This window comes from Schistocerca piceifrons, chromosome 3 (genome assembly GCF_021461385.2).
Source record: "Schistocerca piceifrons isolate TAMUIC-IGC-003096 chromosome 3, iqSchPice1.1, whole genome shotgun sequence".
Classification (NCBI taxonomy): Eukaryota; Metazoa; Arthropoda; class Insecta; order Orthoptera; family Acrididae; genus Schistocerca; species Schistocerca piceifrons.
In genome coordinates this window covers 232,101,881-232,119,001 of record NC_060140.1, presented here as the reverse complement: position 1 = coordinate 232,119,001, position 17,121 = coordinate 232,101,881, and the positions used below count along the sequence as shown (strand labels likewise).

Here is a 17,121-nt window from a genome sequence, read left to right as displayed (position 1 = left end):
CGTGCTGGTGAAAGCAGCGAAATATTTACAATGTCATTTTAAAATTTTTAAACCATCTCAATATTCAGAGTACTTCAGATGTGGTGGCCCTTCTTCCTGTTTACCACCATGAATCCCGGGTAGGCAATTCGTCCAACACGGACCCACTTCTGGTGAGAGATAAAACGGCGATTGTAACAACTAAATTTGATTACTTCTCGAAGAAGCGATTCACTGTCTCTAACACGGGAGAAACACACAGCTGCATCATTTTGCAATGATCGTACTCTTTAACAAAAGCGATTAAGTCTTCTGTGAGAATATGAAGAAAGCTAACAATGAAGAAGGAAGGTAACAATGAAGTAGAACAGTAGCATATTTCTCGCAGATGGTTTCTCGTTCTGTGTGCATTAGCTTTGCGACGAAGTCTGGGTTCAGGTCGCCGCCGATAACAGTAATAATTTCCGTGGTTGACGGTTCTACATTTCGGTCACTGGTCGTATGGAAATGGTAATCTGCATTCCATTTGATTCAGGGTATTAATATAAATGGAGATGAGAAAAACTTGCGGTATTCATAACGAGAAGACAAGCACGTAAAAGGCTCTCCTTTACGTAAGTTAATTGCCTACTATCACTGTAGCTGCGTTTTCCTATTAAAATCTGCGTTCTTCAGCAGTCAGTTATCGAACGAGTCTGAGAAACTGCATGTGATACAAACTGTCAGAACAGAAAATGCAAGGTCCTTTACGTAATGGAAATCTGACCTCGTAGTTTCTAAAAGTGAATAAAAGTAAAAAACAACCTACTACAGCCAAGTGACCTGTTGCACCAACTCCTTCAGTTCAGCAATGTCTTAAGACAAATCGTAACAGGTGCTGGAAATAACCTCCAAGAAGGGCGCCGGTGCAGCGCGGAACAAAAAATACAGCCTCAGGGGGCTAAATTTTCCGGACCGGTTTTGAAGGCAAACTACAAAAATGAAAACATTTGCTGATTACTCACGAGACATGCGTTTTCGACTTGGCCATCGTTGACGTCCGTGCAGTGGTGTAGCGCTGAAGGCGTGTTTGTGTGACGCCGTGTCTTGTCGGAGCACGAGGGCTACGGACCCAACACACCACAACAAACAAGTGACACAGACTGACCGACGCGCCTACAAGCCGCGCGCTTCCCAACAACGCCGCCAACCGCGCGCGCCGCTGCTGCCACCTAACGTTGGCGTCGCCAACTTGCAGGAACACGCGGCGAGGTAACGCCGATTCGTTAGAGCTGTCCGACAGATGGCACGGCGGGACACCGCTCCGCTGTGTGGGCGGGAAAGTGTAGGAAAGTGTACGACTCGTGAAAGAAATGCTTCGTAGTCTGAAGCAAAGTCTGCTTAGCTTCGGTTGGAGCAATCTACGGAGATTTCACAGGTTGGTTCTGCAGTGATGTTTTCCTTTCCCTTCCACAAGGATAAGAAACAAAAGACATGTCAGACCGTTGCTTCCTGTTCTTAACATCCCGCGTGAAGGCTGGCTTCCCACTAGACATCAATGGAGCCAAAGGTGACGTCACTGTCAAATGATGCCGTGTGTTCACACTATACGGGACATCAACACGTCACTTCGTTTAACACAACAGCGAAAGGCGAAAGTCTGGTTATGAGTTATCATCCGTGATACAAAAAATACGGAAGATAGTATCGGAACTGACAAATTAATAATGATAAAGACTGGCAAAATTAAAATTCATAACATGTATTCTTGATTAAGCATCGACGATAAACTGTTTAAAAGTAAAATAATAGTAAATGTGTTGACAACATGCACTAGTGTGCAAAACTTATAGAAGAAAATAACTTTTGCGTGTCAAGTAACATACCTTGACGGTCCCCAGCTCGTGGTCGTGCGGTAGCGTTTTCGCTTCCCGCGCCCGGGTTCGATTCCCGGCGGGATCATGGATTTTCTCTGCCTCGTGATGACTGGGTGTTGTGTGATGTTCTTAGGTTAGTTAGGTTTAGTTAGTTCTAAGTTCTAGGGGACTGATGACCATAGCTGTTAAGTCTCATAGTGCTCAGAGCCGAGCCACAGCTCGACGAAGCTTGAACCATACATATAGTACCGGCCATTAAAATTGCTACACCAAGAAGAAATGAAGATGGTAAACGGGTATTCATTGGACAAATATATTATACTAGAACTGACACGTGATTACATTTTCACGCAATTTGGGTGCATCGATCCTGAGAAATCAGTACCCAGAACAACCATCTCTGGCTGTAATAACGGCCTTGATACGCCTGGGCATTGGGTCAAACAGAGCTTGGATGGCGTGTACAGGTACAGCTGCCTATGCAGCTTCAACTCGATACCACAGTTCATCAAGAGTAGTGACTGCCGTATTGTGACGAGCCAGTTGCTCGGCCACCATTGACCAGACGTTTTCAATTGGTGAGAGATCTGGAGAATGTGCTGGCCAGGGCAGCAGTCGAACGTTTTCTGTATCCAGAAAGCTCGGACAGGACCTGCAACATGCGGTCGTGCATCATCCTGCTGAAATGTAGGGTTTCGCAGGGATCGAATGAAAGGTAGAGCCACGGGTCGTAACACATCTGAAATGTAACGTCCACTGTTCAAAGTGCCGTCAATGCGAACAAGAGCTGACCGAGACGTGTAACCAGCGGCACCCCATACCATCACGTCGGGTGGACGAATACACGCTTCCAATGTGCGTTCACCACGATGTCGCCAAACACGGATGCGACCATCATGATGCTGTAAACAGATCTTGGATTCATCCGAAAAAATGACGATTTGAGATTCGTGCACCCAGGTTCGTCGTTGAGTACACCATCGCAGGCGCTCCTGTCTGATGCAGCGTCAAGGGTAACCGCAAGCACGGTCTCCAAGCTGATAGTCCATGCTGCTGCAAACATCGTCGAACTGTTCGTGCAGATGGTTGTTGTCTTGCAAACGTCCCCATCTGTTGACTCAGGGATCGAGACGGAGCTGCACAATCCGTTACAGCCATGCGCATAAGATGCCTGTCACCTCGACTGTTAGTGATACGAGGCCGTTGGGATCCAGCACGGCGTTCCGTATTAGTCTCCTGAACCTACCGATTCCATACTCTGCTAACAGTCATTGGATCTCGACCAACACGAGCAGCAATGTCGCGATACCATAAACCGCAATCGCGAAAGGCTACAATCCGACATTTATCAAAGTCGGAAACGTGATGGTACTTTCCTCATGTCAGCACGTTGTAGGTGTTGCCACCGGCGCCAACCTTGTGTGGATGCTCTGAAAAGCTAATCATTTGCATATCGCAGCATCTTCTTTCTGTCGGTTAAATTTCGCGTCTGTAGCTTGTCATCTTCGTGGTGTAGCAATTTTAATGTCCAGTAGTGTAGATACAACTGCTACAGGATAGTACAGGAGGTAACCGAAAGAAATATCCATGCCCGAGGCAGGATTCGAACCCGCGACCGTAGCAGTCGCGCGGTTCCGGACTGAAACGCGTAGGACCGCTCGCCCACCGCGGTCGGCCCGGCGGAACAGCCGGGAGTACATTGTTAATTAAATAAACGAAATTATTTTTGAGTTACAATGTAATCATGACGATCACGTTGGAGAACACCGCATCTTCTACAAATGTACTTCACTTTAACAGTGTCAGCTTTTAAATTCAAAGAAAATAAAACATAACGGTCGTGTTAATAATTAGATAGCGCTGCTCAACTTCTTCAACGACACACTCATACGTTTCATTCATTTGCACCGTATTTGCGAATCGCAGGATAAAAATATTCAAAGCGAAGCGATGTCTGGCGCAAGTTACAGGTCACAAACTGCACACTTCTTCACGATGAACGAGACATATTAGCACTGTAAAAACAGTATTTCACAAACCTCTTACTTGCTGCACTGCAGAGTAACATCGCGCTCGCGCATTAAGACCACGGTTTTCCAGTTGTCTGGGGTCCAACCGGTATGGTCACGAACCCAGGAGGGACGCTGAAGGCGATGTCATGCTGTTAGCAACGCACTCACGTCGATCGTCTGCTGCCATAGCCCATTAACTCCAAATTTCCCCGCATTGTCCTAACGAAAACGTTCGTTGTACGTCCCACATTGATTTCTGCGGTTATTTCACGCAGTGTTGCTGCTCTGTTAGCACTGACAACTCTACGCAAACGCCGCTGCTCTCGGTCGTTACGTGAAGACCGTCGGCCACTGCGTTGTCCGTGGTGAGGGGTAACGTCTGAAATCTGGTATTCTCGTCACTCTCTTGACGCTTTGGCTCTTGAAATATTGAATTCCCTAACATGCGTCTAGCACCATCTATATCATTCCGAGCTCAAAGTCTTGTAATTCCTGTCGTACGGCAATAATCACTTCGGACACCTTTTCATATGAATCACCCGAGTACAGACGACAGCTCCGTCGACGCATAATCATTTTGTACCTTGTGTATGCAATACTACAGCCATCTGAATGTATGCGTATCACTACCCCATGACTTCCGCTATCTCAGAGTATGTGCGTGGGATTGACATGACGTGCTCACATTACACTACTGTCCATTAAAATTGCTACACCAAGAAGAAATGCAGATGATAAACGGGTATTCATTGGACAAATATATTATACCAGAACTGACATGTGACTACATTTTCATGTAGTTTGGGTGCATAGATCCTGAGAAATCAGTACACAGAACAACCACCTCTGGCCGTAATAACGGCCTTGATACGCCTGGGCATTGCGTCAAACAGAGCTTGGATGGCGTGTACAGGTACAGCTGCCCATGCAGCTTCAACACGATACCACAGTTCATCAAGAGTAGTGACTGCCGTATTGTGACGAGCCAGTTGCTCGGCCACCATTGACCAGACGTTTTCAATTGGTAAGAGATCTGGAGAATGTTCTGTCCAGGGCAGCAGTCGAACATTTTCTGTACCCAGAAAGGCCCGTACAGGACCTGCAACATGCGGTCGTGCATTATCCTGCTGAAATATAGGGTTTCGCAGGGATCGAATGAAAGGTAGAGCCACGGGTCGTAACACATCTGAAATTTAACGTCCAGTGTTCAAAGTGCCGTCAATGCGAACAAGAGCTGACCGAGACGTGTAACCAATGGCACCCCATACCATCACGCCGGGTGATACGCCAGTATGGTGATGACGAATACACCCTTCCAATGTGCATTTACCGCGATGTCGCCAAACACGGACGCGACCATCACGATGCTCTAAACAGAGCCTGGATTCGTCCGAAAAAATGACGTTTTGCCGTTCGTGCACACAGGTTCGTCGTTGAGTACACCATCGCAGGCGCTCCTGTCTGTGATGCAGCGTCAAGGTTAACCGCAGCCATGGTCTCCGAGCTGATAGTGCACGCTGCTGCAAAAGTCATCGAACTGTTCGAGCAGATGGTTGTCGTGTTGCAAACGTCCCCATCTGTTGACTCAGGGCTCGAGACGTGGCCGTTGGGATCCAGCACGGCGTTCCGTATTACCCTCCTGAATCCACCGATTCCATATTCTGCTAACACTCATTGGATCTCGACCAAGGCGAGAAGCAGTGTCGCGATACGATACACCGCAATCGCGATAGGCTACAATACGACCTTTATCAAAGTCGGAAACGTGATGGTACGCATTTCTCCTCCTTACACGAGGCATCACAACCACGTTTCACCAGGCAACGCCGGTCAACTGCTGTTTGTGTATGAGAAATCGGTCGGAAACTTTCCTCATGTCAGCACGTTGTAGGTGTCGCCACCGGCGCCAACCTTGTGTGAATGCTCTGTAAAGCTAATCATTTGCATATCACAGTATCTTCTTCCTGTCGGTTAATTTCGCGTCTGTAGCACGTCATCTTCGTGGTGTAGGAATTTTAATGGCCAGTAGTGTAGTTATCTATTTTCCGAGTAGAATAACATTTGATCTGCAGCAAGATATATACACCCACGCCTATACTCCGCAAGCCGCCTGATGGTGTGTGACCGAGGGTACTTCGTGTACCAATGTCACTTTCCCCTCTTCTTGCTCTACTCGCATGTGTCGCGGGAAGAACGATTGGCAGTAAGCCTCCATGTGGGCTCGAATCTCTCTGCTCGTATCTCCATGGTCTTTCTGCGAGATGTACTGTGGAGGAACCAAAATATTGGTTGACTCTTCAAGGAAAGATGTTTCTCGGAAGTTTAACAGTAAACCACAACGGCCGGCCGCTGTGACAGAGTGGTTCTAGGCGCTTCAGTCCGGAACCGCGCTGCTGCTACAGTCGCAGGTTCGAATCCTGCCTCGGGCATGGATGTGTGTGATGTCCTGAGGCTAGTTTGGTTTTAGTAGTTCTAAGTTCTAGGGGACTGATGACCTCAGATGTTAAGTCCCTTAGTGCTCAGGGCCATTTGATTTGAAACCTCAACGTGATGAAGAACGCCTCTCTTGGAGCGTCTGCCACTGGAGTTGGCTGAGAACTTCCTTGACGCTTTCGTGCTTACCAAATGAACCTGTAATGAAATGTGCTGCTCTTATTTGGATTTTCCCTATTTACTCTCTCAGTCTTATTCGGTACAGATCTCATGCTGACGAGAAATATACAAGTATTGGTCGAACAAGTCTTTTGTAAGCTACTACCTTTGTTGATGGAATACATTTTCTGTGCATTCTTCCAAGCAATGTCGGTCTGGCATGTGCCTTCCTCGCGAATAATTTTATGCTGTCATTCCACCTCAGATAGCTGCGTATGCATGCTCCAGCATATTTTACGGTTATGACTGCTTCTAGTGATAGTTGTGCAGTTTTGTAATCGTATGGTATAAGATATTTCAGTGCATGTATTCGCAATACCTTACGCTAATAGGACGTCTCTGGTTGCCACTCCGCTGTACAGCGCCCGGGCTAGAGCTGCGCTGTACCAAAACTGCTGTCTGCTAGTTTTGGTACACTGCATAAATAACATAGTAAATGGTAGAATTACCGGCAGTATAGGTAGCACTGGTGGGGAACGAAACATAAATGAACGTGTAACAGAGGAACTGGAACCCGGGAGTTGTTTGTTTGTTCGGTTGTTTGTTTTGCACATAACTAGAACGGCACATTATTCAGTGCTAGTCCATTGTCGTATTTTATATCCGTACAGAACGTAAATTACATTTTATAAGTTACAAAAATTAGCTGACCGTGTAACTTCGGCGCTTTTATGTAACTAAAGCAATTACTTTTGGTCCAAGTACAGTTTACATACACTAAGATAAAAAAGTCTATATACAGTGTCTGGCAATCCCCGTTACAACTTGTTGAGGGGAGTGAGTACATAATATTCCTGAAGTGGAATCCGCGTTCGCAAACTTACTGCTTCCGTGCTACAACCATTTGAAAACATGATCGTAACGCGATCATTTTACAAAGAATTCATTGGGCGTGACCCAGTACATCACTTGTTTTACAGTTCCACTCATTAATAGCCAAATAAACTGCTCGCGTACTCGTTGATGGGTATTCTTCAACGTGGTGCAGTACTGCCCCTTCCAATTCGGGTCTCCTTGGTGCACCACAGTCACGACTGCTGACGGTGAAGGTACTGTTTCTCGAAGCCGTTGCATAATTGTGACGAAAAGGGTATGAGATAGAGTAAGATGAATAGAACTTGAATTAAATTTTGAGATTTTAATTTTGCTATCATACTGTTTACGTTTAAGTAACAGGAAAGAGGATAACTATGTAAAACAAAAAGTTCCATAGGTTATCCATCCCTTTATACACACATCAAAAAAAGTTTTGCTTCACCTCGGTTCCGAGAGTTCCGGAATTTGTTCAGAAAATTGGAATAGAGATCAACATAAACATCATTTCCGCTCTCTTTATTTCTCATGAAAACCACACATTGCATGTTGTACCACCATACAGCGAGACCTTCAGAGGTGGTGGTCCAGATTGCTGTACACACCGGTACCTCTAATACCCAGTAGTACATCCTCTTGCATTGATGCTTGCCTGTATTTGTTGTGGCATACTATCCACAAGTTCATCAAGGCACTATTGGTCCAGATTATCCCACTCCTCAACGGCGATTGGTCGTAGATCCCTCAGAAGTGGTTGTTACGTCACGTCGTCCATAAACAGCCCTTTTCAATCTATCCCAGGCATGTTCGATAAGGTTCATATCTGGAGAACATGCTGGCAACTCTAGTCGAGCGATGTCGTTATACTGGAGGACGTCATTCACAAGATGTGCAAGATGGAGGCGCGAATTGTCGTCCATGAAGACGAATGCCTCGCCAATATGCTGCCGATATGGCTTCATTATCGGTCGGAGGATAGCATTCACGTATCGTACAGCCATTACGGCGCCTTCCATGACCACCAGCGGCGTACGTCGGCCCCACATAATGCCACCTGAGAACAGCAGGGAACATCCACCTTGCTGCGCTCACTGGGCAGTGTGTCTAAGGCGTTGAGCCTGACCGGGTTGCCTCCAAACACGTCTCCGACGATTGTCTGGTTGGAGGCATATGCGACACTCATCGGTGAAGAGAACGTGATGCCAATCCTTAGCGGTCCATTCGGCATGTTGTTGGGCCGATCTGCACCGCGCTGCATGGTGTCGTGGTTCCAAAGATGGACCTCGCCACGGACGTCGGAAGTGAATTTGCTCATCATGCAGCCTATTGCGCACAGTTTGAGTCGTAACACGACGTCCTGTGGCTGCACGAAAAGCATTATTCAACATGGTGGCGCTGCTGTCAGGGTTCCTCCGAGCCATAATCCGTGGGTAGCAGTCATGCACTGCAGTATTAACCCTTGGGCGGCCTGAGCGAGGCATGTCATCGACAGTTCCTGTCTATCTGTACCTCCTACAAGTCCGAACAACATCGCTTTGGCTCAGTCCGAGACGCCTGGACACTTCCCTTGTTGAGAGCCTTTCCTGGCACAAAGTAACAATACGGACGTGATCGAATCGCGGTATTGACCGTCTAGGCATGGATGAACTACAAACAACGCCAGTCGTGTACCTCCTTCCTGGTTGAATGACTGGAACTGATCGGCCGTCGGACCTCTTCCATGTAATAGGCGCTTCTCATGCATGTTTGTTTACATCTTTGGGTGGGTTTAGTGATATCTGTGAACAGTGAAAGGGACTGCGTCTGTGATACAATATCCACAGTCAACGTCTATCTTCAGGAGTTCTGGGAACCGGAGTGATGCAAAACTTTTTTATGTTTGTATATTCTCACTCAGTTTATAACGGTTCGCCACTTTCGGGTTTTAGGAGAAAAAAGTGAAATGATCGTGTGGCATTGTTGACCGGCAGGTCCCATCCGGGGAAGTTCGGTCGCCGAGTGCAAGACTTATTTTAGGCGACGCCACACTGGGCGACTTGCGTGCCGGTGATGAAAATGAAATAATGATGAGGACAACACAACACCCAGTCCACGAGCAGAGAAAATCTCCAAGCCGGTCGCGAATCGAACCCTGACTATCTGCATGTGAGGCGAGCACGTTACCTCTCAACTAAGCAGGCGGGTTTTTAGGGGAACCTAGTAAGACGCTGATCGCATACGCAAGAAAAGCTGAGGTAACGCATGATGGTATGCAAGACACCTAACGTACAGATAATGCGGGTATGGGCTTAATTGACCAAAGCTGCTAGGAAACTATCGTAGTCTATGCTTACTTGCTACCATCTACGGCAGGCCAAGGTAGTTTTACAACCCGGGTATTAGGGGACTATAGTTCGGCCGAGCGAGTGACAAACAACGGTGCGCACGAAAAATTAAAAGCTGTACTTTCACAATGTCAAAACTGTGTACTACTAGAATGATGGCCTAAATTTTCACGCGGGAGGAAAAATGGTTCAAATGGCTCTAGGCACTATCGGACTTAACATCTGAGGTCATCAGTCCCCTAGAACTTAGAACTACTTAAACCTAACTACCCTAACGATATCACACACATCCATGCCCAAGGCAGGGTTCGAACCTGAGACCGTAGCGGTCACGCGGTTCGAGACTGAAGCGCCTAGAACCGCTCGGTCACGCCGGCCGCCCACGCGGGAGGAATTACTGAGGTTGATATCTTACAAATGTACGAGGGTTGGAACTTTAATAGTGGCAACTATTTATTTTCAGCTCGTAGAAAACAGATACGTGTTTCAAAGTTTTACTGACCTTCAAAGTAGTCACCAGCATTGTGTATAACCCGTTGCCAGCAATGTGGAAGTCGTAGAATACTCTTAACAGTGCCCGTTGTGTTGATAGTTCGAGCGGCGCGGTCTATTGCCCGACGAATTTGTAGCAGTTCTGAAGCGAATGCCGAGAAGTGTTTCCTTCAGTTTCGAAATCGAGTTAAACTCACGAGGGCTTAAGTCAGGGTTGTGGGTTTGTGGGATTAAAGGGACCAGACTGCCATGGTCATCGGTTTAAGTCAGGGGAGTACAGTATGTGGTATAGCACTTAGCAGCCCCATTAGTCAAACAAATCAGTAACAGCTTGCACTGAACATGCTTGAGCATTGTCCTGCGAAATGATGGTCAGGTTCTGCAGAAAGTGTCATCACTTCTGTCTCTTAGCTTGTCGTAGGTTATGTTCCAAAAATGAACAGAACAGAGACAGAAGTGATGACACTTTCTGCAGGACCTGACCATCATTTTGCAGGACAATGCTCAAGCACGTACAGTGCAAGCTGTAACTGATTTGTTTCACTGATGGGGCTGCTAAGTGCTATACTACATACTGCTCTCCCGTGACTTAAACCCTCGTGAGTTCAACTCGATTTCTAAACTGAAGGAAACACTTCACGGCATTCGTTTCAGAACTGCTACAAAATTCGTCGGGCAATAGACCGCGCAGCTCGAACTGTCAACGCAACTGGCACTTTTAAGAGTATCCTACGACTTCCACATCGCTGCAAACGGGTTATACACAATGCTGGGGACCACTTTGAAGGTCAGTAAAACTTTGTAACACGTATATATTGTGTAAGATTGGCTCTAAGCACTATGGGACTTAACATCTGAGGTCATCAGTCCCCTAGACTTTGAACTACTTAAACCTAACTAACCTAGGGACATCACACACATCCATGCCCGAGGTAGGATTCGAACCTGCGACCGTAACAGCAGCGGGGTTCCGGACTGAAGCGCCTAGAACCGTTCGGCCACAGTGGCCGGCTATTGTGTAAGAGCTGTAAGTAAATAGTTGCAACTATTAAAGTTCCAACCCTCGTTCTTTTTCTCCATAAGAGATGAGATCAAGTTGGAGGTAACGCTGCTGCCTAGCGGTAGCAGTCAGTGCGGTGCCGTCGCTGTTTGGGTACTGGTTACTCTTCATGCTTTACTGACCCTGTTAACACATACAGACGAAACGAATATCGCACTGGACAACATCTGGGACCACTCTATCTAAGAGGCACGTGAAATTCCGATTTAAATATCATTTTGCTTGTAACAACAAGCAAACGGACGCTTTCCGAGCAAACAGGATGTTCTCATCAAAGTTGTGACGTGCGAGGCTGGCCTCAGCTACAAATTTGCAAAAGCGAAATTGTAATACCTACAGAAAAACCAGAGAAAATGCACCTTGTAGCTCTGAGGAGGTACGCCTTGTATATGTATCCCTTCTTGCTTCCCTTGAAGCCATATTTCACAAACTCTGAGCAGTTTTATAAGATCAGGCGGACTCATTGGTAAAGTATATAAAGGCGTTCTGAAATAAGGAGCATTCGATGTACAGTAAAAAGTTAGCATACGATACGAATGTGGCTGGCTGAACAAGCAGTGTAGCATGAGCCAACCCTTTTTTGTAGTATTAAAATCTCACCTTCCCCACACTCCCAACTGTTAAGTAGCAGACGCTACCTTACAGTCTGCAAATAAACTACATTCCCATGCGAGAAACTGATACCAAGGGAAAAAGGGTGGTGAGAAGAGGGGACGAGAAAGAAAATGTTGCTAGCAGACTTGAATGAAAATTAGTACTCTTCGGTTAACCATTACATATACAGTTGGTAACATTACAACGATTAAGGATCCAGGCGGGTAATGAAATAAAATTTATGGCCTCGGGGTGGAACGTACCGACAGCAGCTGGACAAGAGGCACTAATTGCTTGTGGAGGATAGAGCTGTGGGCGGGTGCCACACAATGCGCAGTTGAGAGGGCATTGTGACACTCAAGTAGGGCCGATGAGAGCTGAATTAACGGACCCACAGAGGCTTCCCATTCAATGTAATCCCACATTTCCCAGTTAACACTTCGCTGGCACCCTGTCACTTTAGTGAAGCACTAGTGTGGCAGTAACCAAGTTTGTTCACGATACTGTGTGGCATTCTGGGACATACCACCAAGCCCTATTCCGAATGTTGTCTGAAAAATTTGTTCTGGAGCTAACTTTTCTCTACATACACTTCGAAGTAACAGCTTCCAGTTTCTTGGCTGCCGTTCCTGTGAAAACTACTGTTTTTCCGCAAATGGCCCAATTTAAAACCTGAGAAACACAGCTGGACCAGTTTTGTGCTGTGAAAAACATGCCACCTCCTACTAACCTAACACATTAACAAGAAATGATAGTTCTAAATTCTTGGGTATGCATGTTGATGAAAAATTAAACCGGAAAAACCATTCAGTAGACCTGCTAAAACGTTTACGTTCGGGTACTTTTGCCATTAGAAAAATAGCCAACTTTTGGGATACAGAAGTCAGTAAGTTAACCTTTTTTTGCATATTTTTATTCAATGACGTCTTACGGGATAATATTTGAGGTAACTCTACACTTAGGCAAAAAGTGTTAATTATAGAAAAGAAAGTAATTTCAATTATGTGTGGTGTTGTCACACATTGCAAGCATTTCCTTAAGCATCTGTAAATATTAACCACGGCTGCATACTACATTTAGCCACTTATGAAATTTGTTATTGACAATCCATCTCAGTTTGAGAATAACAGAGGTACTCATAAGTACACTATTAGAAGGAAAATTAAATTTGATAATGAAAGGGATAAAATAAGTAGCTACAAAGGTGACGATGTACTCGTTAAAAAATGTCTGACAGATAGCAGAAGTGGTTTCAAATGTAGTTCAATGATTTTTCTTCTAAACAACTCCTTGTATATAATAGACAAATTCTTGAACAGAAATAATTAGTCATTTATACAGAAGAAACTTGTAAATAGCGAGTATATAGCCACATAAGTTTTTTTCATTTAAATAAAGTATGTGTTTTAAGTTTATTCTGTTGACACATTCCAGATTACAACATTGACTGTGAATATGATCTATGGACCATGTAACTAAATTACAAACTAATTACTTGGTACATTGTTTAAACTTTGCTCTAATATTCCTACCTACATATTAAAAAAATGGGAATGTTTAACTCAAAGTCTATATTGTAATTATAAAAGCCACATAAAACTCTCCTTCACATTTAACTCGAATACGCACCCCACAATATGCATAATGGATTTCGAGATTAATATTGTCTTGTTACAAAATTAGCATGTTACTTTTTTTTTTTTTTTTTTACAGATCTTCCACTGCTGAATATACATACAGTTAAGTAACTTTTCAGAAACAAAGGTCGCTTGTGTTTCTAGTGCTACGTTTGTTAGTCCTATGCTGAGAAGCTAGTTCATATGTTGAACCTTGTTAAATGCACTCTACGAGGCTATTTATGTTATAATGGATTTATATGTTATACAGCTTGAGAGTCTATGTGTATAAAAGAGAATGAATGTATGTACACACATGTGTATGTCCATCATCCCCTTCCAAGTCGCTGGATCGATTTCAACCAAATTTAGCGCACATACTGCTTGCGGTATGAGAATCAGCAGTTTGTGGGTTAGAACTTCCTAGCTCAGACAGCAGCAGAAATATGGACAAAAAGTATTTTGTATCTCTGATTTGTAAGTTGCCCAACATGACAGGGGTCTCGTGTGGGTAGTACCCATATGTCTTGCAGGATCTACATTTGTGGATAGGCTGGCTGAGCAGAGAGAGGGGAGGAGGAGAAGATGGACAGTGAGAGGGGGAAGGACGAAGTGGATAGAGAAAGGGAAAGGAGGAAAGGGAAAGAGGGGGAGATGAGGTCATAGACAGGTAAGGGGAGGAGGCGATGGACAAACAGAGAGTGGAGAAGGATGGGATGGGCAGAGAGAGTGGAGGAGATGGACAGAGAGGGAGGAGGAGATACACAGCCAAAGTGTCGAGGAGGAGGAGACAGACATAGAGAGAGGGCAGGAAATGGACAGAGAGAAGGGTGGTGGGGAGGAGATGGTGAGAGAAGGAGGGCCGGAGATGAATGGAGAGTGTGGAGGAGGGGGAGATGTAGGAGGCAGGTGCAAGGTGTAGAAGGGTGATGGACAGCTGGAAAAGGAAGAGTTGTGTAAGTAGGCTGTTTAGGTTTTTATGTTGGTAACGGCACGTAGCGCTCTGTATGAAAATCACTGGCTGTTCTGTATGCAGTCTGTGGTTGGTTGGCATTGTTGGAATATTCGCTATGAAACGTACCCTTTGAACAATTCTTACATGACTGTGCTTAACCTGACACACAATATTTTGTTAGCGCAACGCAATCTGACTTTCAAAATTCCCTGCAAAAGAATGGCCCTGACTAACATTAAACTATACCTTTCACAAATCACTTACCTCACAAAAATCTTCGCTGCTCAAGCTACTGCAATACAGCGAGCGCCACTACTGCCAGCTAAATAAAAGATTCAAACTACTAAAGGCACTAACTACTGATAGGGATAGTTAGCAAATGAAAGATATTAATAGAGAACAAACAATGTATTTACCTTAATATCATCACATATAAATATAGCAGTTCATGAAAAATTTGAAAACTCCGCCATCTCTCTCCTCACATCCACCACTGCTGGCAGCTCACCTCCAACTGCCTTACGCTACGCGCTGTTAACATCCAGCTGCCCCTCTACAATGGCAGACAACAATGCAAACTAGCCACAGACTGCACACAGCACAATGTACCCTTTGAACAATTCTTACATGACTGTGCTTAACCTGACACACAATATTTTGTTAGCGCAACGCAATCTGACTTTCAAAATTCCCTGCAAAAGAATGGCCCTGACTAACATTAAACTATACCTTTCACAAATCACTTACCTCACAAAAATCTTCGCTGCTCAAGCTACTGCAATACAGCGAGCGCCACTACTGCCAGCTAAATAAAAGATTCAAACTACTAAAGGCACTAACTACTGATAGGGATAGTTAGCAAATGAAAGATATTAATAGAGAACAAACAATGTATTTACCTTAATATCATCACATATAAATATAGCAGTTCATGAAAAATTTGAAAACTCCGCCATCTCTCTCCTCACATCCACCACTGCTGGCAGCTCACCTCCAACTGCCTTACGCTACGCGCTGTTAACATCCAGCTGCCCCTCTACAATGGCAGACAACAATGCAAACTAGCCACAGACTGCACACAGCACAGCCAGTGATTTCATTTTCATACAGAGAGCGCTACGTGGCGGCGGCGTTACCAATATAAGAACCTAAACAGCCTACTTACATAAAGAAAACATAAACAGCCTACTTACAGCTATTGTAATGTTGGGCAGTTGGATGTGAACAGCGCGTAGCGTTGCGCAGTTGGAGGTGAGCCGCTAGCAGTGGTGGATGTGGGTAGAGAGATGGCGGAGTTTTGAGAGAGGATGATCTGGACGTGTGTCCATCAGAGACAGTAAATTTATAAGACTGGATGTCATGAACTGATACATATATTATGACTTTTGAACACTATTAAGGTAAATACATTGTTCTCTATCAAAATCTTTCATTTGCTAAATATGCCTATCAGTAGTTAGTGCCTTCAGTAGCTAGAATCTTTTATTTAGCTGGCAGTATTGGCGCTCGCTGTATTGCAGTAGTTCCAGTAACGAAGATTTTTGTGAGGTAAGTAATTCATGAAAGGTATAGGTTATTGTTAGTCAGGGCCATTCTTTTGTAGGGATTATTGAAAGTCAGATTGCGTTGCGCTAAAAATACTGTGTGTCAGTTTAGTGTTGATCAGGATAAGTAAAGAGCGAAATGTCTGAGTACATTCAGTTCTGCTCAGCTGTTTGAAAATCAAATAACGTAATGGGTATCCAAGCACAGTAATTCATAAATTTTTCTAAGGGGATGTTTCAGTTGCTGTGTACGTTGTCACACGGCACACAGCGAATACCCACAGACGGTGTCATAAAAAAGGCGCTCTTCACGCTAGGCGTCTCAAAATTCCCATCTGTTGCTGTGCTCATAAACTGGAATCAGTTTATGCTTTCCCATCCGACGAAACAGAGCACAGCTGTACATCATTCCGCCGGTCGTGGATAAATGCCTTCGCACCACACACAGTCGGCCAATTGAAGCTGCAGTTTATTTTCCAGCTCCAGTTCATCACCAGCAACAGTTCCAGTCTACAGGTATAGCCGCCACTGACGAGTGATCATCGGACAGTAAACGCCGAATGTTCATCTGTTACTCAAATCCGAGACAGACTTGCAAACTGCTAGATACAACAGTCCAGACTGAACTTTTTTAGATTAGACAGTTCTCTTTCATTGTCCTGGCTTACAATAGCATAGGACTTAAACAGAGCCACATCACTAAAAGTTGAGAATTCTGTATAAAATCTTTTAATAAATATTTTGAAGAATCAGCCTCATTTGCACAAATTTTCTGGTTTGTACCAGGTTTCGGCTAAATTAATCTAGCCTTCTTCAGAAGCATAAAGCTCCTCCGCTTTATGCTTCTGAAGAAGGCTAGATTAATTTAGCCGAAACCTGGTACAGACCAGAAAACTTGTGCAACCGAGGCTGATTCTTCAAAATATTAGTCTATCACAGTTGCTGACGGGGCTGCAATATGCTAAAAATTCTTTTAATAAATGTTTATTACTTGTTTAATTTTATGTTGCCCATATTATTTGTTTAATATACAGGGTGTTACAAAACGGTACGGCCAAACTTTCAGGAAACATTCCTCACGCACAAAGAAAGAAAATATGTTATGTGGACAGGTGTCCGGAAACGCTTACTTTCCATGTTAGAGCACATTTTATTACTTCTCTTCAAATCACATTAATCATGGAATGGAAACACACAGCAACAGAACGTACCAGCGTTACTCCA

The 17,121-nt window shown here is 44.7% G+C and overlaps 1 protein-coding gene across 1 annotated transcript in view; it reads right to left on the bottom strand.

Annotated features, from left to right (window-relative positions):
* LOC124787819 (transmembrane ascorbate-dependent reductase CYB561) overlaps nucleotides 1-1,124 on the bottom strand; it is a 283,476-nt gene extending 282,352 nt beyond the window's left edge. Inside the window, exon 1 of the mRNA XM_047254751.1 lies at nucleotides 984-1,124. Within this exon, the coding sequence (XP_047110707.1) occupies nucleotides 984-1,009 (26 nt within the window). The 5' untranslated portion in view covers nucleotides 1,010-1,124. The remainder of the gene's footprint in view (nucleotides 1-983) is intronic.
* Nucleotides 1,125-17,121: the final 15,997 nt, after the last annotated feature.